The 21,278-nt window shown below is 44.0% G+C and overlaps 1 protein-coding gene and 1 long non-coding RNA gene across 2 annotated transcripts; one reads left to right on the forward strand and one right to left on the reverse strand.

Annotated features, from left to right (window-relative positions):
- Positions 1-2,944: 2,944 nt before the first annotated feature.
- On the forward strand, positions 2,945-4,395 carry LOC311361444. Its single transcript, XR_014638617.1, has 4 exons — positions 2,945-3,130; positions 3,256-3,384; positions 3,508-3,609; positions 3,991-4,395. It is a non-coding gene; the product is annotated as an uncharacterized lncRNA (long non-coding RNA).
- Positions 4,396-4,861: 466 nt separating this feature from the next.
- On the reverse strand, positions 4,862-21,159 carry atg9b (autophagy related 9B). Its single transcript, XM_084480537.1, has 14 exons — positions 20,434-21,159; positions 20,238-20,283; positions 19,878-19,940; positions 19,401-19,571; positions 17,601-17,742; positions 15,826-16,574; positions 15,068-15,221; positions 12,946-13,125; positions 12,266-12,514; positions 11,213-11,454; positions 10,140-10,233; positions 8,997-9,081; positions 8,381-8,550; positions 4,862-7,732 (listed from the first exon to the last, which is right to left on the reverse strand). Exons 1-13 carry the CDS (start codon positions 20,540-20,542, stop codon positions 8,399-8,401), a joined length of 2,436 nt encoding a protein of 811 aa, XP_084336663.1. The 5' UTR covers positions 20,543-21,159; the 3' UTR covers positions 4,862-7,732; positions 8,381-8,398.
- Positions 21,160-21,278: the final 119 nt, after the last annotated feature.

Raw genomic sequence — 21,278 nt, forward strand, 5'->3', positions numbered from 1 at the left:
GACAATTAAACATACACTTCCATGAGAACTCGCTTAATGCAATGACGCCATGCAATTGTATGCATTGTAAAATCTATGCTGTTGGTGCGGACACATTTTATTATTTATAGTATTATTACAATGCGGCTAATAAACAGTAGATGGCGCCAATGTATAGAATAATCTTTCATACCAACCTGCTGTTTGTAGGCCTGTATGGTATGAATGGATTTTCATACTGATCCAGGCCAATATGAATCGTGGTGTATGATAAGTTTTCTTAAAATTCTAACCTAGTTCGCATATATGTATGTATGTATCCTATGTGATTACAATCATAGCCTACCTTTGTTTGTGATTCAGTCTGAGAACCACCTTGCATCCATTCAGACAGACAAAGGATTTCTCAACAAGACTCACACATATTTGAGGATAACCGAGTAAAGTCTCTGCATCTTATCTCTCTCTACTCCCTCTTTCTCCTGCCCACTCTCAGGCTATGGTTCCCTTTTGCTTCTTTCAATAATATATTAGGCCTACGCACACACATACACACACAAACACACAGTGATGTGAGGTAATGCACTGACGTTTGTGTGGAGAATAAGTCATGTTGGTTACGCACAATAAGGGTACATTAACCATTTATTAACATTAGTTGTATGCAGTATTTAGCATTAACTCACAATTGACAATTAACTAATGGTCTAGTTGTTTACTAATGGTGTTCATGTTAATTAAGGTACTAATTTATACATTATTTACTAACCCTAATCTTAACTGTAACCCCTATGCTAAAGCAATACAACAATGCTTATCCATGTAAATTAACTAATGTTAATTAATGTAGCCTACCCTTATTTGCAAAGTGTTATGTCACAAGAGACAGTATCTTCATCAAAAAAGGAAAGTATTGCAGGGAAGGAAAAAGCTGTAGAAAAGTAGAAAATAAATACTGAACACACTTCTCCAAACCACTCCAAACGATAAACACAGGTCATTGGTTCATGATAGTTTAGTATAACATAAATACATCAATAAACAATACAATACAACAATACAAACAACTGACATCTTCTTTTGGCTGACATTGCAGATTTTTAATACCAAGAAAAGATAGAATAAGGGCTCTGGTACTTTGTAGTTGCTTATTAATACAATGCGTTATCTGAAGTAGAGGCTAATAAATACAAGACTTTATCTATCTGTCCTCTTCACTTACACCAGACTCACTATTTCCCTTCCAGTTGTTCAGATCACGCCTGGGAAAGGACCAGACTGGGACAATGAATGCAGCTGTGCATGTTGCATGGCTTTATGTTACATGGGGAATCAGGAGGAATCACGAGGATCAAAATGTTAATCACATGAGAAAATGGACAGTTTTTCAGTTGGGCCTTTACATGTACAGACAGATATTGAGCAGTTTAATCAGTTATTTATTTTTGCAAACATAAATGGTTTTGCGTTTCCATCTCGGGAAGGCCCAGCCACTCTGAAGCTGAACGTTATAATAAAGAAAGGCAACAGCAATGTACCCTTCTGGTTGTTAGTGACAGACAGCTTCTATATGTTTTTAGGTCTGTGCTGTCTTAATCCCACTAGCCTCTCTCATCTGTACACTATTCTTTCAAGTATGTCTTCCTCAACATTTAGGTTTCTGCAAAGGCCTCTCCTCTCAGAAACATACAGTACGTTTACATGCACAGCTTAATTTGATTAAAGCCATAGCTCAACTATGCTCCTCAATTAGACAACTGCAACTGTCCGCGTATACATGGTGGTGAGTAAATCGATTCATTGACCGAAGCGTGTCATGCCCCGGTAAGATAAGTGGCGCTGTGCCCATTTCAACTAATGGTAATAAAGCCACCGGTTGACTTCTTTACGTCACCAGCAACAACAAACTCATTTGAGAAAGATGTTTTCAGTAGACAGCTGTCAGTTCACTTCGGGTCCATATAATTTGTCCGATGCTCCATTGTTCCGACCTCTCGGTCGTATGCCGACTCCTCCGGCTGCTCTGCCGGCGGACGAGTCCGCATATTCTCTTCATTTCCAGTTTGATAAATAACATATTTGTGCTCCGTTCTCTCCCTGTAGAAAGTCTCTCTCCCTGGGGGTGATGTTGTTTCTGTAAATGGTCTTGCCCAACATGTCCTCTTCATGTCCCTTTTTTTAGCAATAATGATATTTTGTGTAGATGGTGTCATCACCATGGACAATTTAAATAAACACATTCACAGCTGTGCAGTTTTTGCCCGTGGGGGTATTCCAAGAGCATTGCACTTTCAGAAGATATTTCGCAATATTGGATCTTTTTCCTCTTTTTCTGCACAAGATATTTTAAATGCAAGTGTTAATGACATCTCTTAAAATTATCCCAGTTTCAGCAGGGTTACTCAAGTATGTTAAATCACATTTTAAATGTATATATGTTTGTATTCACCTTTACAATGTCATTTAACAGAGTTGCATTTCTAATTCACTTACCAAGCAGAGAAAATAAACATTGGACTAACCAACGCTAACTAGAATCCTACGTGGTGCGCAATAGGCCTATTTAAAACATCGAATGGAAGGTGCAGGTGTTGATTTTTAATCAGTGTGAAAACAAGCCAATTAAAGAAATCTCAGTCTAAAGAGAATATCCAAACAACAAAAATGAACAAGGTAGGCCTCCAGACTATTAAACAGGATATATCCACTTCCCTGTGAACTCGCTAAATGCAATGACGCCATGCGATTGTATGCATTGAAAAATCTATGCTGTTGGTGCAATACATTTTTTTTTATCTGTAGGCTATCTAAATAAAGGAAGGGGTTACTGGAATGCCCCGAAGCCTCGACTTTTCCCGTAAACTAGGACAAGATAACGCCGCAGGGAGGCACCGAGAAACACACGGATTGCACAAGCTTGGAAGTTTCGCCGAGGTGGCTCAGCACCAGCACCCTATAAGAACCGCTCCGGCTCTCGTTCTCCACCAGTCGAGTTTAGCACAAAGACGAACTAAAAATGACGACTCAGATGAGATTGTTGTGCTTCGCTGCGGTTACCTTGCTGGCCGAGGCTCAGATGACCCCGGACCCCTTAATCTTTCCTCTGAACAACTACTACCGCACCCTGATGGACCAGCTGCAGGTTGAAACTGTAAGCATAGAAAACAGATCAGCACTTTGTCTTGATAGCATTAGCATGTATGTAATGCAATATAATGCTGAAATGAAAGATGGCTACTATTGCATTAACGTGAAATATTTCTATCTTTAATATAGGTTTATCCAGAGGATGTGGACCTGTCCACTATGTCAGTGAAACACATGACATTCCCTGCACAAGAGTTAGACTGCAGCCAAGTGAACACTTCCATGCCCGGACAGCAATGTCCACCGAAGGGAAATGGGGTAAGCATGAAAAACAAGCTTGACTTGAAAACAGTGTCTTTTTAGTAATGTTAGATTCACATGACAGATCCGTTGTGATTTTGAAATTGTAATGACCTCTTTCAACATTTTGGTCTTTTCCAGAAAATTATGAATTGCAATTTAACAGTGAGATACACAACCCAAGATGCTGACATTCAAGGCTTTCAGTTCAACTGTGATGTTGCAATCAAGGAGGCCTCCCTGGTAAGGGTTATCAAAAAAAATAAAAGATGTATGAAGAGCTAATGAGAAGGTTCTTCAAACGATTTATGAAGAACATCCCATTTACATGTAAAGTTCTCCATGATTTATGAAGAACATTACATTCACGTGATATGTGATGTTCTCCATATGAATTATGAAGAACATTACATTCACGTCATATGATGTGATGTTCTCCATATGATTCATGAAGAACATGTCATCAACAACATGTATTGATGTGTGGAAGCAGAATACATTATTTTAAGCCGTGACAAATTGTTGATTCTTTATATTTTTCACTCAATTGTCTCGACCTCAAACCGATCTGAATCCTCACCTCTTTAACCGAGCATCCATTCCTGTTCCATCTCCTGATAACAGACCAGAGTGAGAAGGAGCAGGTCTGGCCGTGGATCAGGAAGGGGGGGGCGTGGTGGGTCCAGGGGATCCAGGGGATCCAGTGGGTCCAGGGGATCCAGTGGGTCCAGAGGATCCAGTGGGTCCAGAGGTTCCAAGGGAAGTCGTCCAGGGGGTGGTTCTTCCATCGCCTCAAATGGAAACAGAAACTATGGTGGAACGCGTACAGCGTAAACTGACTAAAGCTAAGCCTGCTCTCAGTCAAGGGAAAAGGTCGCAATGCATTGGCTTGAGCCTGTATCACTTATTTTCTTGATTTATGTTGCATTTCCAGATAGTAAAGAACTTTTGTTTGTTAATTTCCTTTTTATATATTCAATGGTTCACCCATGCATATTGTTTTAATAAAAAAAACGAATACAAAAAATAGGAAAAGGTGCTTTTTCATCTTTTTTACAATGCCAAGTATCAAGTTCCTGTACTCAAAAGAAAAACAGAATTGGCAAATGGCTGGTAAATATGCTGCAATAATATCGGTATAATCCTGCAAAGGGAGTTTTAAAATACTTTGACAATTACCACCAAACCTAAGATACCTTTCTAGGCAACACGTTGTGAACCCGAGATGCCTGGAAGGCCAGGGTTTCACTTTGAAATAAATAGAGACAAAGAGACAAAGAGAAATAGAGACGCACCCTGATTTACCCCGTTTGGAACATTGTTCCTCGGAGTGAAAAGGGCAGAATGTATTTTTAATATTTTTGTTACTCCATCTCCTTTGATGAACACACTAGCTGAAGGTTCAAATGAAAAATGAAAACTTATGTTTACACATTTTATTTTATTTCAAATGTTCATACACACTTCAAAGATTAAATACCCTCAAAATATGATTTGCTCTATTAACTTACAGGAAAACAATGTTTTTATTGTAAAGCTCCGCTGAAAAATAAGTTCTTTTGGCAAGTTTTATTATCAGCCTGTGTTTCATCTTCACTCAAAAACAAAACAAAAGCAAATGTGTAAAAAAAAAAAAAGCATCAAAACCAATCCGACACTGTAGGATTGAAACATAGCACCTTGTCTCTGTCGATATGGATTCTTAGACTGGATTATAGTGAGTAAGCCACGATATGACAGGGTTCCACAGTTAGTGTTAGTGAACGCACTCCTGTGAAGACAGACTTTAGACACGATGTCCCGTTTTCCACTGACGTTACACAAGCCACATCCACGATACCAGAGTACAACTCCCACGTGATACTACAACACACGACGACCTTGCCGAAAGAACGGAAAATAAATAAATACTGTACATATGTGCTGCTAAAAGGTGAACTGGAAACATGCTGGTTCGGGGTGGAAATAATAAGACTACGCCCTAAGGCACCGGTGAAAACAAAAGTGTCGATATGGAGAGCATTAAATATGATGGGGGATCAGATAGAGTGAAGATCCAACTGTATACAAGTCTGTAAACAATAGCTTCAAAAAAAAAATCAGACAAGCAATACTCCACGGTGTGACACATCGTCTTGTGTCCTGTGAAAACGTTCACGAAACCAGAGGTACACGACAGCCACAGTGCTTTGCGGATCGCTCGGTGAGGACGACGACCACTGTGATCTCGATGCGATGCTCACACATATATATATATATATACATATATATATATATATATATATATACACATATATATATATATATACACATATATATATATATATATATATACACATATATATATATATATATACACACACAAACAGTGAGAGAGGTCATTCATGGGCGGGACACTGACTCTCTGTCCCTTTCCGGAGACACACCCTGTCTGAAACAACGCTGCTGATGCAAGTTCAACCAGACTGAACACGTCTTTTCTTCTTCCGTCAGTGCAAAATGCTGAGTCGTGTGTTAGTATAAATGTGCAGCCTATGTCAAAACCTATTCTTTCAAAAACACCCAAACGCACACGCACACACCTTACAAAACACAAAGCAGCACTTGGGAGAGCGATACCATTGCTTTGCTCTCAGAAGTCTGACAGTGGTACAACAGAAGATATACAGAACAATGGTTTAGGAAGCAATGCAAGTAGATATACCTTCTACGTTTTCAATGGAGCACATGTGGAGAGTCGCGTAAAACACATGCTGCTCTACTTAGCTTCTTTTTTGTTGAGCTAAATTAACTGAAAATAAAGCTCTAGTGCATGAATTTCACCTATCACAATATTGCCAGTTCAATGTTATGTCTCGTCGAGTGGGAAAAGCCTAGGAGGCTGAAAAAAGACAGTTGCATTTGGGATTAATCAATCAATATTTTGAAGAAATATGAAATAATGTTCATAAGTAAATACTGGGGGTACATAACACAATCAAATAAATATAAGTTAAAATGAACTGATTGATGATAAATTATATAATTGTTATTATTTTAGACTAAGCTAAACCTACCTGAAAAGCTCAACGCAGAGTACATGCTGTTTCACAAGCAAAACATAATAATTTGCTGAGCATCTAACATTACAATCACTGTGATCAAATCTGTCTCACAAATACCAAAGGTTTGCATAATCTTTTTTAGGGGGTGGGAGAGGGCAATTATTGTACTCAGAATGTGGAAAATCAAAGTTAGTATATACACTTATCATTAAAAGCCTTTGCATTTCATTCTTTGAACTGCATTCTGTAACTTTGATACATATGTGTTGATATAATTTCCCTAGATCTGCCTGAGGAATAATTGTACTGTTTAGCTGTTGCAGAACTAATATAACCAATCCTGCTGACGTCTAGGATTGACATTATAAACATTCAGTGTAGACCTCATCTATTTCAGACCTACCTATTTTGGTTAGCTTTAGCGGTTATTTGTGTTTATGCTAATAAACAACTGCCTAATCATATTACTTTCGTTTAAATGGGGTTGGCGCTTTGAATCCTGTCCTAGCGGTAATCAATATATAGAAGGTTTCAGAGATAGTAATACTAGGTCTCAAATGGTACATTTTGAGGACCAAAATTAAAAAAAGGAGCAGCTTTAAAGCATACGTTTCCTCCAGTTTAAAGTCCTATTATACTCAAGCCCAGCAGGCCCGTTGTCAAGTCTGATAAAATATGCATAAAGGATGGGTCAGGTAGCAGGGCAGCAGACGTCTCACTGCTTATTCTCTCTCAGAGGCCCTCTGGCGGTGAAGAAAAGCAAAACGATCGGGATGAACAACAGGTAAAAGCTCATAAAGTTTACGAGAGTTAAAATGAGAAAATAGACCTTCTTCTTTGCTGTTAAAAGGAAAAGTAAAAGTGGATGCTGCTTTCCCGCGGGGCACGACAACGCTCCGAGAGTCAGCGATCACCGCAACACTGAGCTCCTTCTGCCGAGACTTCGAGGTCTGTCGATATGCAGGTTGCATTGGACACTGTAGTGATCTGCCTCGCAACGCGCACACATGCACACACACACACACACACACACACAAAACACTCTGTAGGACTAGAGTGCGACATTTATAAACACAAACTGATTCATGGCATAGAGATGAAGAGAGACAATGGAAGACTTGTTTTTCCCTGCCATGTTTCGCCTGACGGGACGGTGGGAGGGGGTGTGGTGGCGCGCAGACGGGGGGGGTCAGTATCCAATGAAGTCCCGCCCGCCTGAAAACTCTTGAGTGTCGTCTTAAAAGGTCCAATCAAAGCTTCACCCCCCCCGCAGAGGTCATCTAAGGCCACAGTGTTCGTCGAAGAAAAGGAAAGTGTAAACACTATAGAGAGGGGTAGAGAAAATATTGATCAGGGTGCATATATTCATGGGCTTCACAGATATTATTAAAAAAAAATGCACATGAGTTGACAGGTGGCAGCGATTGTTAAGGTTATTTTACTTATGTATTTGATCTATTCTTGTACTGACTGGTGTATTGGTGGTGTTGTTGTTGTTTATTTTCCATTATATATTAGTATGCTTTAGAAACATGGTTGGTGTCGATTGTTTAGTTTTTAAGGCATACCAATGCCATATTACCAACCAAGCTCACCATACCTCCACGTACGGAAGACATCTATTTCTCAAAATATACTCTAATCTGCCCTTGGCTCATACAGTCATAGTGTCAATCATACGGTCATACGGTCAAACAGTAGGACCCCTTCATGGTTCCTTGCAACTATATTTTTTAATTAATTAAAAAATATATTGTTTGGTCATCTTGGGTAAAAAGGGAACTGCTTTGTATACATAACTTTAAATGTGATTGTCAATTGTACGTTCCTGAGAGAAGCAATCAACAAAGTGGGAAAAAAAGAAAGAAAAAAGAAAAGGCATATTTTTGTTGCTCTACGTTAAAGGAACTTTAAGGAGAACTCGAGGCTCTGGTCTGGTGTGATGAATTTAAACCATGTGCAGCACGTACCCTATGGTAGAAGGCACTTCAGCAGCTACTCCTGCCATCTGGTTGGGGAGCGGACCCGCTGACGATCGCCTCCTCTTCTCCTTCGTCGTCCTCCTCCTCTTCCTCCTTCCAGCCCCCCAGGGTGCTGGGCCCGGCGAGGCCGGCGGCCGAGTGGACACTGTGTGGCGCACCTGAGAACCGGAGAAAAGAGAGGGCACTGAAGAGCGTGCATCTTTTAAAAAGAACATTGGAGGAGAGCCGGGCGGTTGTTGCCATGGAAATGCACAACGATTTGTTCCGATTTCCATGGCAACGACCGAAGCAAGGTCAACGACGCAGATGTTTTTTCCTGCGTTACGTGATGAAGTCTCAAAAACAAACATTGAAGTAGCTAAAAAAAGAGCGTGGTTCAGTTTGTCACGGCGGGGAGCGATGAACCAATGAGGGAACAGAGTGGTGGCCCCGTGGGCGCCGGAGGATTGATTAAACCCTGCGAGACACTGACGCCTCTTCATGAGGTTCTCAGAACAGTGGCGCGCGTTGACTTGGGGAACTTGATAGGGGGGGGGGGCATTCATAACAGACACATGCTGTTCAGACAGGTCCCTGGAAGGGGGACGGAAGGCTTCTGATTTACCAGGGTTGGTGTGGAGCTCTCTCATGGGCACGGGGTGCAGGCCCTGCCCTGAAGTCCTCTGGGGCGCGGAGCTCTGCTGGTGGACCTGGGAACACAAGCATGTTGTATAAGTAAGGGATAATCACCTCAAGGCAGGGCAATAAATGGGGCAAAAAAAGGTTACCGTTACTGTAAGCCGGGCATATCAAACTGTTTATTGCCCTGCCTTGAGGTGATTATCCCGTTTATTCTACTTCTTGCTTGCCAACATAATAAAACAATTCAAATACTTTAATAATTATGCTTTTTCTTATTCGTATTGCATGCTTATTAAATGTATACTCTGTTTGAGTTCATCTCCCTCAAAATGTAGTCCCCTTTAGAACTACGGTGAATAACGTTAGCTCACCTGTAGCTAATTAGTTTCCATAGCAACCACACAAGGCTGCATCTGATCACTAGTTTAATAACGTAGTTGGTACATTGTATCTCGCTTGCGAAACTATGTATCGACTGACCCTCCGATAGATTTCCGACACATTTTAGAAACTTTTTTAAACAAGGTATATTTTTACAATGGACCTCATGTTTGAAATTTCTGTGATAGAAAAAAAATACAAGCGGCGTATTGATCTACTATTTGATGACGCTGTGCTCAGTCAGCAGCAAGTGTAACCGACAAGTCAGCGGGCAACCTGCCGGGTTAATGCCCTCCTCCCAGCCAATCATAATCAAGCATTCTTAAACGAATAAATATATATATATGACCTGGAAACACAAGCATGTTGTATATATCTCCCGTTAGTTACGCAAAAGCGTTGTAGATACACAAATGACGTTACGCATCCCTGATTATGGGTGCACATGCATACTTGCATACCAGTTGCACCCCAGGCTATACTGCACTAGCAGACAGCGATATGTTAGCAGATAGCACCTATGCCAGCAGATGGCCCTATGCCAGCAGACAGTGCTATAGTAGCAGACGGCCCTATGCTAGCAGACAGTGCTATAGTAGCAGGCAGCCCTATGCTAGCAGACAGTGCTATAGTAGCAGACCGTCCTATGCTAGCAGACAGTGCTATAGTAGCAGACGACCCTATGCTAGCAGACAGTGCTATAGTAGCAGGCCGGGTGGGTTAGGGGCCGGTGGGGCGGGGGTACCTCGTGCATGTAGATGGCGTGGAGGCTCATCTCCGCCGAGGAGAACTCTGAGAGCAGCGTGCTGCTGCGGAAGCGCCCGTCGCTGTTGGACATGCTGCGGAGAGAAGACACAAGTTATTCAGACGTTATCATCCTGAGCACCTTCACCTGAATTCAGGTACATGTCGTCAAGGTGAATTCAGCTGCATGTCATCCAGGTGCATTCAGATACATGTCATCCAGGTGCATTCAGATACATGTCATCCAGGTGCATTCAGATACATGTCATCCAGGTGCATTCAGATACATGTCATCAAGGTGAAATCAGATGCATCTAAAAAAATATATATAATAAAAGTTGTTGCATATAATATATAGTATCTTGATTGATAGTTTCATTGATGAAATGGCTGGGCTAGTGTTGAGGCTGCCATTTATGCTGGGAGTCAATTTGTCAACTTCCTCATATATCAGCAGTTCTGTGTGAAGTTACTCTGCTCACTAAGTGAGCCTTATTTACAGAACTGCATTCAGCTGTATTGTTTGATTTCCTTAGAGTTCCTTAGAGCTTTTTTTGAAGCTTACTCCTAGCCAGTCACATTATTATGCTTCAGTATTAACTGGTGGGGTGTCTTTGCTTGGGTGGTTTTATCAGTGAATCACACTGAATCACAAATATCGCCCTAGTCTAAAGTCACACACTGCCTTGGGTGGTTTCATTCAGTGTCTTTCTTTGATTTTCAAGGGGACATATTATACCACCAGGTGTGAGTGGGATTAGCCGTTACAAGCCGTTTTGAAAATCTGCCTCTTCTGACATCATAGGTGGACGTGTCCGCCTAGATGTATGACGGATAGATGAGCAACGTTTGCTACAGTCCACTGGGTAGGCTGGCAGACTGATCTATCCAGCACACATCTAGGTGGACCCGCCCACTTGTGATGTCAGAAGAGGCAGATTTTCAAAACGGCTTGCAACGGCTAATCCCACTCACACCTGGTGGTATAACATGTCACCTTAAAGGTGCAATGACGTGCAGGAGCAGAGGAAGAAGAAGAAGAAGAAGAAGAAGAAGAAGAGAGGAGGGGGGTACCTGTCCATGACGGTGCGGTCGCTGCCGTACAGGGGGCTGTCAGGGTGCAGGGCGGAGGGCAGGGGGTTCAGGGAGCGGCTGCGGGTGGGGTGGGGGTGGAGCTGCGAGGCGGACAGCGAGGCCAAGACACTGGCGGCCGCTGACGCCGCCGTGCTGGGCGGGAGGAAGCCGCGGTCCCGGCCGGGCAGCCCTGACGCAGTCAGCACCGGGTGGGCCAGGACGCTGGCCAGCAGGTTGTCAGGCTGAGGGGGAGGGGGGTGAAGAGCAGCGTTAGGGTGGAGCCGCCATGTGATCATCCAATCAGTGCGTCGATTCTGAATCGTCAATCGTTTAGAATATTAGGAATTAGTAAGTAATTAGTACCAATATTAGTAATAGTTTAATCTATTTCGTTCCATGATCCATTTCAGATCATCGTTTTGTAATTGGATAATTTCATGTTGCTCGTCAAAGTCAAAGTAGCTTTAATGTCAATGTCATTGCTGCTCATGCTTAATAAAATAAATATGTATATATACAAGTGGAAACATAAGCAAACCAATCTGTATCTTGTCAACAGCTCAAGGAACCTATAGTGTTGTTCTTGCTTCTTTAATGAATAACCTTGTGAAATTTACATTTACATTTAGCAGACGCTTTTAAGGCAGCAGCCAGCTCGTCAGGAGCTTTATATGTCAGGGACACCTCAACGCACAGCTAAGAGGAGCCGGGGATCGAACTAGAAACCTCCCGGTTACTAGTCCACCTGCTCTACCTCCAGAGCCAAGCCGAACCCAGCTGGGGGAAATCAGAGCTTTATTCACAACGATAAAGAACCCAGCCCCAGGGCGCCCCGGTGGTTCACCGGGTAGAACGCACACCATTAAGGCCCGGTCCTGATCGCAGCAACCAGGGTTAGATTCCTGCCTGTGGACCTTTGCTGCATGTCTTCCCCTCTATCTCCCATACCTTCCTTCCTGACTCACTCTACAATAAAAAAGGATAAAACCTTCGAAAATAAATAAAAAAAGAAAGAAGAACCAAGCCCCCAGGCCACACGTGGCTGCCTCTCACCCCGGAGCCGGACTCGTTGGACAGCAGCAGCGAGGAGCAGAGCGGGGCCTCTGACAGCAGCAGCTGGGTGGAGGGGCCGCCCTGGGCGTCCTGCTGCACCTTCTCCTTCAGGTGGCTGATGAACATGGAGGCCTCCTGCGGGGGCTGCCAGCGCGGGTTCTTGATGGTGAAGTGCATGAGCGACAGCTCCGTCTTGCCGTTCTCCGCCTGCTGGTAGACGGACGCCTCCGTGCGGCCCTCCGACATCCACTGCAGGGACGGGGAGAAGTTAGGATACCGACACGCGGAAGGACCACATTACGGATCCTTTTTTTTTAAACAAGATACACTTTTTTCTGTCCTACGGACAAAGATTCAAGCGGTCAGCGCCAAATCTGTCAGTACTACAGACAGAAGACTAACCACAATTTCAAGACTAACCGCTTGAATCTGTGCTGTAGAAAGCTAGCTAGGTCGAATCCCCAATGTCCATAGCCCACCCGTAGACCCTAGAGGCAAATACCTAACCCCTACCCTCCTGCTCTTTAATGATATGTGCTGCGTGAACTTATGAGCAAAGCCGTACAATACAGGACTTTCACTTTCATAACTCACAATATTTTTAAAGAGGATTTACAGACAGCCTGCATGCAGAGTTAAGTGTAAGAAATGACGTATGAAGGACAAAATGGTGGCCTTGCCATGGGGTTGCCGTGGCGTCGGATGTCCATCTGGGCGAAGGAGCAGATGTCCCCGACGCCGACCACCTCCACGGTAAAGTTCCTGAAGAAGTCAATGATCTCCAGGGACTTGTTCCTCAGCAGGAAGATGAGGACGAAGGGCGTGACGATGGGGCTCAGCAGCTCCTCCAGGATGAACACCTGACACATGGTTAGGAGGAGGCCTCGTTGTCATTGCGTCCTAAGAATGTTAAGCCTCTTATGTTTTAAGAGTTCAACTAGACTGCCTTCCCCAATGCCATCTCCAAACCGAGGCCTCACCACAGCTCTGCTGGTGTTAGACGAGCCCTCTCTTCGCTAGGGCTGAACCATTAATCGCATTCAAACCGAAATCGCGATGAAATAATGCGATAATATATTTACATTTTTTTTGTCGTTTGTTACTGTTACTGACTGGAGATCAGTAAGATTCGTATTTATTAGGTGCCAAGCACAAAGTGCGAGGCAACCTATTGTGATTCTAGTTGTTTTTCTTCCGCCACGTTTAACTTACACCGCCTACACCGATCGCACGCTTTTTATGAAACTTACCAGACCTGTAGAGGTTGACCCAAAATTAGCAGACAGCAAATATTACACTGATTGGCCCAAAGGTAGCACTATACCAACTGTCCAAAAGTGAAAACTTTGCACAAGCATATCTCGTCACCGGTTTGACCTACACTCATGAAACTTTGTTCACACATGCATATCCTCATACTGAACAAATATGCCTCAAGAACCTATGACTTCCGGTTTCCAGATTTGCCACCATTTTGAAATTAGTTTAAAAAAAATTGCCTAAGGATCCCAGGTTTTTTGACTTTGACAAAAATCCTTTAGCCCATTATCTTCAATCTGACATAAAGATTAGATTTGTACAATAAGTTGAAAGCACCCATGAGCCATTGAGTAAAAGGGGTGTGGTTTAAAACGCAAAAATAGTTAATTGCTCATATCAACATCAAGTTGGACTCCTATGATGTTGACTCCAATACAAAAGTTGTTCGGAATCAAATTCTGAACAAGATAAAGTCGACATATTTTCAAATGGGGCGTGGCATCTAAATGGGCGTGGCCTGTCACTAAAATCGCCACAGTTCATAGACGCAATGTTTGATTTGAGCGGGACTGACTTAGTGGCCGCTGGAGACCAAAGTTCCAACTGCTCAAGTGAAATGAAGTCGATTGGCAAAACAACATGGCCACCATAGACTAAAAATCGTCAGATTTGAACAAACTTCCACTCTGCGGAGACCGTAATAGTTTACAGGACACGTGTAGACTGGTGCCTGTAGCTCACATACTAAAAATCGTGTTTGTCATGTTTGTAGTGCCCCCTACAGGATCTTTAAAAAGCAGCCCCTGCGCTACGTTTCACCAATATGTATGAAACTTGGTAGGCACGTATAACGTGCCAATACCTACAGGAAAGCCTCTTGGACCCATGCCCCAAAACCCACAGGAAGTCTGCTATTTTCATTTTTCATTTTCACTCTCGGTGGCCATTTTCAATTTTTTGCCTTGTATTTCAATGAACTCCTCCTAGGGAATTTATCGGATCTGGTCAGTACAGTCAAGAAATGGTGTTGAATGAACGCTATAAAATTTGTGACTGTACGTTGAAGGGCGTGTCCGTGGCGTGCTTTCAAAGTTGGCCATTTTGAATTCCGTGGTCTTGTATTTGAACGAACAAACTCTTAGAGAATTCATCAGATCTGCTTCAAAACTGGACAGTACACTTGAATAATGTTGCTGAAGGAACGCCGTGCTATTTGTGACTGTACGTTGAAGGGCGTGTCCCTGGCGTGGCGGTCGGCTCAGGCTTGGCACCTTAAACGCTGCTCGCAGCTTTAATTTTTCTTTTACAATTCAATAGTTAAATAACGATGTTAAAATATAATTCATGCATCAATTCATCTCAACACATACAAAGGAAAGATCAGTTTAAATGTTGACTGCTTCCAATGTTGTGTGGGTCATACTAAAGAATTATTTATTGCTTGATTAGTGAATAATACAGAACATAACAAACTTTAAAAAGAAAAATTGCATACAAAACCACAATATTGGTCGATAATAATCGCAATTCCTCGTCGCTCACCGCTTTGTACTGGAACAGCTGGGCCACCTCGTCCCGCGTCTCGCCCTTGTTGGCGTGGCCCCTCCAGTGGTCCGGCATGTAGTGGATGTGGGCCAGCACGCACTGCAGCAGCTGCTCCGGACACCACACCATGTGCTCGTCGGGGATGAACGACCTGGGTGAGGCGGCAGAGCAGGCAGAGAGGATTAGCCTTGTTCCTGTGTGGCGCCGTCGCCAGAGCAAGGCACCGTCTCTGCCAGGGGTGAGGGGTTCGACTCCCGATGAGGCCAGCGATGCATTTTCATAGAAATGCACGGACTCGAGGTATTGTAAGACAGTTGGATAAACACGTCCACCTCATGGCATATTAATTATTATTATTATTATTATGAATATATAACTATATTAAATATATTAAGTATTTATTAAACAACCAAAGATAATTTAATAAAAATGATTGGAAATTAACGAACTGTTCAGACAAAGCAGCATCCAGGAATAAACCAACGACCCTCCACCCTATTCAACTACCCCCTGACCCCTCCACCGATGACCCTTCACCCTACTCAACACGTCCCCTGGCCCCCCCCATCCCTCCCCTGACCCTTCACCCTACTCAACACGTCCCCTGACCCCCCCCAACCCTCCCCTGACCCTCCACCCTACTCAACACGTTCCTGACCCCTACACCCCTGACCCTTCACCCTATTCATCGCGTCCCCTGACCGCCCCCACCCCTCCCCTGACCCTCCGCCCTACTCAACACGTCCCCGGCCTACCTGGTGATGGTGATGACCACGCCCAGCACGGTGATGGCCGTCAGGATGTGCTGCACCGTCAGCACGTCCTCGTCGTACACCGTCAGCGCGATCAGCACCGCCAGCACCGAGCCCGAGAAGAAGGCCACGTTCTTGGCCAGCACGGACATGAGCGGCGCCGTGAAGGAGTTCATGTACTTGGACGTGGGCTTGTAGCCGCGGCCCAGCCGCCCGTGCAGCTCGTGGTTCAGCTCGTTGAAGTGGCGCAGGTACAGCCGGCCGTACAGGGACCAGCGGCGCGCGCCCAGGCTGCCGGGCTCCCGCCGGATCACCTCCGTGTAGCTGAAGAAGGCGTACAGCACCTGCCACACCAGGATGAAGGGGCACAGCAGCAGGTTGGCCACGCCCATCAGCAGGATGACCCGGCTCAGCTGCTGGGCCAGCTCCAGCCGGTTCCCTGCCTTCTTGTACTTGGGGTGCAGGTTCCACTTGTTCTGGAACAGCGAGCCGGGCCCCCAGAACAGGATGAGCTCAAAGTTGTACTTGAGGCCCTGCGTGAGGAACACGATGTCGCCCAGCAGGGGGAGCTGCAGGTGCACGGGCAGCAGGGACTTGTTGACCATGGCCACCATGTAGTTCTTGAAGCGCAGGATGCGGTGGTAGATGTCCAGCTCCGTCAGCTCCTTCTTGTGGATGCACATCTGCTGCTCCCGCTGCAGGCTGATGAGCCGGTCCTGCACCTCCTGCCACGTGAAGTTGCACAGCTCGTCCTGGAACGGGGACACAGGACACGCAGGTAAATGACAAAATACTGCCGTTTAGGTTTTTGTGACAAGTCAGCGTTCTCGATGCCCTCTGGACACATCACCGGGCCAAACCATTATATAAAAAAGGATATCTTTATTATGTATGTCAATTATGGTCCCCATTGCACTCCTGATCATCCCTGGAAGGAGGGATCCCCACCTCTGCGTCCCTTATCAAGAATTCTTCCTTGCTAATTAAGGGGGTGTCATAAATATACGGCCTGTTAAGCCCTTTGAGAGTGTACCTATGATTAAAAAATGTAAGATTATGTTGTTTTTTTTTGCCATTATGGACAGGAGAGTGGATAGAGTGGGGTTGAAAGAGAGCGGGCATGACATGTAACATTGGACTGTTGTCGGGATCTAACCTGCGTCACTACAAGGTGTAACGCCCATGTGGTTGGCGGCTTAGTGGGTTGATCCACCGAGTCCCAAGGTTTGTGTTTTTAAAGGATCACTTCTTCCACCTGGACCCTATTCTCTCCATCATTATGCTGCTGTCGGCTTGACAATGGCCGACAACAGCCTTTTTCGCAGCTGCAACGGCTGAAGTGACCGTGCTGCATATTGGACCAATTTAAAAGAGGGTACGCATTCGAAGTTCTCCTTTATTCCGACATGCAGGTGTGGATCAAGAGGTCTGGGGTTGGACAAAATATAGATCCGGCAATATATCGTCGCCCTTCTTCCTGCGATAGCATAATCGATACACTGGCGCTAAACATCCACTTTTAATTAAAAAATCAAATCAAAGACGAGTAACTGAAAACCCAATTTGGACCATGAATAAAGTCAGCAATCCAGCACTTTGCCTTTTCACAGTCATTTTGTATTCATCGTTGGACATATATCATGATGTATCGTTATAGGATCGTCTAACAATATATCGATTATCACAGAATCGCTGTATCGTGATATTATCGGTATCATTGGCCATGTATTGCATATCGTATCGTGAGGTACGCTGTCCTTCCCACCCCTAGGTCTTACCATCCTGATCTTCAACGCTTTGATGTAGAACTGCCGGATCTCCCAGTAGCTGAGGATGTTGCAGAAGACTTTGACCAGCCGGTAGATCCAGAAGATGGTCGCCATGATCAGGAGGAATATGATCCAGCTGTTTTCCTGGATGCTGAAGAAAAATAAGAGAACGGCGGATAAATCATGTGAAATGGTAGCATGAAAACATGAGGTGGCTCACAGACCACACTAAGGAGTGAATAATGACTAACTGTACAGGTATGGCAACCCTTGCAGTAAAAGGCACAATGAATCGATATTCAGCATACGCAACACAAATCGTGAGAAACCGATGACGCACCACGCGATTTTTGTTCCTCCTTGGTTTTTGTTTCATATATTATACCCCACTCATATAAGTCCCAGCCATCACCTTATTAGTACAAATAAATTAGGTTTGAAGAAAATGAAACCATTAATAAATCCATTGGATATAGTTCAAGGCAGCCACCAATAAATATCCCTGAAAGACAAAATGTCAGCGCAACACACAGACACACTGTTGACAGACTGAGGTCACCTACACTGTATCTTTTGAATTACAGGGGACAGGAGAAAATGTCTCAATGTTCCCAAAAACAATCTTCTGGGATTATAGGCCATCACCGAGAGCAGTTTGAGATTGTTCCAGACTGCCGGTCATGGCGTTCTAAAGTTAGAATGGCCAGCTTCAACTGTGCGTCATTAAGCCCTGATATAAACAGCCACTTAACCATGGTGGGCAGCAGGAGCCAAATCATTGAGAGCCGTGAGTGTGGCTAGGAGGAAAACAACCAGCGGAAGGAAGTGGTGCTATGCTGGAGTAAGACCGGCAGTGTGCTGGCTGAGGAGTGTGTGTGTGTGTGTGTGTGTGTGTGTGTGTGTGTGTGTGTGTGTGTGTGTGTGTGTGTGTGTGTGTGTGTGTGTGTGTGTGTGTGTGTGTGTGTGTGTGTGAAGGGGGGGCCATGTGGTGGTCAGGCATGGCTGGTCTAGCTGAGCTGTCAAGTTCCCTACTCAGTTGACCAGTTTCACCACATTGAGGATATCAGTGACAGCGTGGTGCATGTGTGTGAGTTCATCTGAACGCTGAGCACGAATAACTCTCAAGGGAAACATCCCCAGTGCCAGACTATTGCAACTTGTTATTGTTGATCTTGGTGACGCCGTTCAAGATGTAATGTCTCAATCTTGCGCAATTTTTGAAAACTGGAAGGCTGGAACTCAGTGTACCGGTAAGGTCCACAAATGAACCAATAAAGCAAAGTACCACTGGCTCTTCTTTATACATCAACTCTGAACTATCCATTGTTTGCATAATTGAAAAGACTAAAGGGTCATTAGGTCAAAAGAACCTACCGCAAAATGTAGTCACTGGGATGAGCATTTAAATATTTCAAAGAAAGTCAGTTAACCCAACAGCTGTAGAAAATACCCTATAAAACTATGCCCCAACATGTTTCAAAATAATACCCATATATTGTATTTTGCCTGCAGCCCTGTAACGCCCTTTGAGACCATCACTGTGATAAAGATCTGAATACATAATGGTACAGTACCATATAAGGGGGACAGTGACGGTCCTATATTACATGCCTGTCAATGTACTCTTAAAAACAAACTTTTTTTAAAGGCTGAATATGACCATAAGGCTACAACAATGAATAAATTAATTCTTCACATTGCCATTATGTTTTACAACCTACTGCTTGTAAAAACAACATTTAACATTCACATGAACACAACACTCACAGCGATACACATTACGTTTTCTGAAGATGGAAACACACTTACTTCTCAGTGCACTGCTGGCTAGGCAGGAGAGCATCAGGGAGTGTGACTTTGTTCCTGTCCAATGGGTTCTGGCCCGGCCCAGTGTGATTGACGGCCCGGTTGGCGAATAGGATGTCATACTCCACACAGTTGAAGAGGAAAGTTGTGAATGTGACCACAAACAGGAACTGACTGTGAGGAGAATGTTCATGTGTAAAATATGTTTCAGGATTAGTTCTTCCAGTTTCTTAAGGTCACACACAGTTTGGACATTTACAATAAATGTTAATAAACAGATTATTTAACACACTGTTTGTGACTGTTTATAGAAATTATATAGACATTGTAATTGAGATCAATCATATATAGTCCTCTCAATGACTTTTTATAATCTTTACACTTGAGATGAAATGCAATTCTCTGTAAGTAATTATGTTACTTTACATTAATATTCAAGATGTTTGATCCTAATATGTTTAAAAAAATAATTATACGTACATCAGTTCGAAGAACTCTGACAACATCATACAGGCAAAGCCATTCTTCTGATGGAAATGATAGATGTGGACAGTCAATTAAGGAATATACTTATAAACACCACCTAAAACGTGTGACAGACAGTGCCACTATTCCAAATGACACTACAGTACATTTCACCTTTAGGGAAATGGTTATTTTTCCGTTACAACATTACAAATAATAAACCTCAATGCTGTTCACTGTCATGTCAACATCATCCGTCAGGAAACCACACAGGGCCCATTTGAGAGCCACATTTAGTCGTAAACAACAAGTAGCCTACTCATTATGACTAAGAACTAACACTACTACTAACCCCGACCCTTAAATGCAAAGGATATTCTTGTGAAGAAGTTATCCAGGTTCTTGATGTGGTGCCATGAGTCTGCAAGACAAACACTGCATGTTAGATGAATTATTCTAGTATCACAGGCTACAAACCTGAGAGCAGGTGATTAAAAGCAAACGAGTTCAACTACAAGCTGTACAGTATGCACATTGACATGAAACGTGCATTTTGAAGAGAGCTGTGTACCCTTCAGGCCTTCTGGGACATGCACCAACAAATCCTCCTCCCCTGGCGGCGAGTCCTCCTCAAAGTCCTCAATCCGCTGGTACTCCTGGTAAGCTTCAAAGTTGGCCATTGTCCTTTACATTCTTCAACCCCCTCCCCGTGGTATCAAGCGAGTTCTCAACCCTTTATTTTATTTTTTGTATACAGTGACTTGTATTTTTTAAAGATAGTGTGCGGGCTGTGGAAAACAAGCTAACGGCGTCGTGTGCTAGCGTGACAGCCGGGGTCACACTCCACCATCCCGGGCTCGGTCTGAAGCAGGCACCGCCGACACGCACTCCTCTGGAGGTTAAGCAACCAACACGGCCGACAGCCTAGACGGAGCTCCACCACATCGCCCTACGCAGTGGTGTTCCCCTGCAAGAAGGGGGGGGAGAGCTAGGTCAACACGTCCAGCTGACAAGCTACTGAGTGGCTAGCCCCTGGATGATTCAGCCGCTAGTGCGCTCGGCGGAGGACGCAGCGGCGGTTTGTTTTGTTCCCGTCCTGCTCCGCTACTCGCTCGCGCTAGACGTCGGTCGCTCCTCGCGCAGGGTCTCGGTTCCCCGTGGAGCTATTTCCCGTTGGTGTTCGGTAGACTGAGACGGGCTGTGTGTGTGTGTTTGTTGTTGAGGAGCGCTGTGATGTGTCGGGTGAGGTTAATGTGGATTCCCAAAATAAACCGTCTGTGTGTGTATGTGCGTCTCTCTCGCGTTATGTCTTTCGCAAACAAATGTCAACAAAACATGTGTGACGTCGCTTGCGATTCATCAGTCGTCACATCCGGTTAGGATACAGTACAATATGTACAATATGTTCTAAAATAT

Source organism: Micromesistius poutassou (genome assembly GCF_964030765.1).
Source record: "Micromesistius poutassou genome assembly, chromosome: 16".
In the NCBI taxonomy this organism is placed as follows: domain Eukaryota; kingdom Metazoa; phylum Chordata; class Actinopteri; order Gadiformes; family Gadidae; genus Micromesistius; species Micromesistius poutassou.

What these genes read in the sequence shown, in the direction of transcription:
- atg9b (XM_084480537.1), bottom strand. Translation starts at nt 20,542, where the DNA reads ATGGCCAACTTTGAAGCTTACCAGGAGTACCAGCGGATTGAGGACTTT. An exon ending in TGTCCCAGAAGGCCTGAAGG is followed by an intron (nt 20,284 to 20,433) that starts GTACACAGCTCT and finishes TTTGTCTTGCAG; the next exon opens with ACTCATGGCACCACATCAAG. An exon ending in CCAACGAGTCCGGCTCCGGG is followed by an intron (nt 11,455 to 12,265) that starts GTGAGAGGCAGC and finishes CCTCCCCCTCAG; the next exon opens with CCTGACAACCTGCTGGCCAG.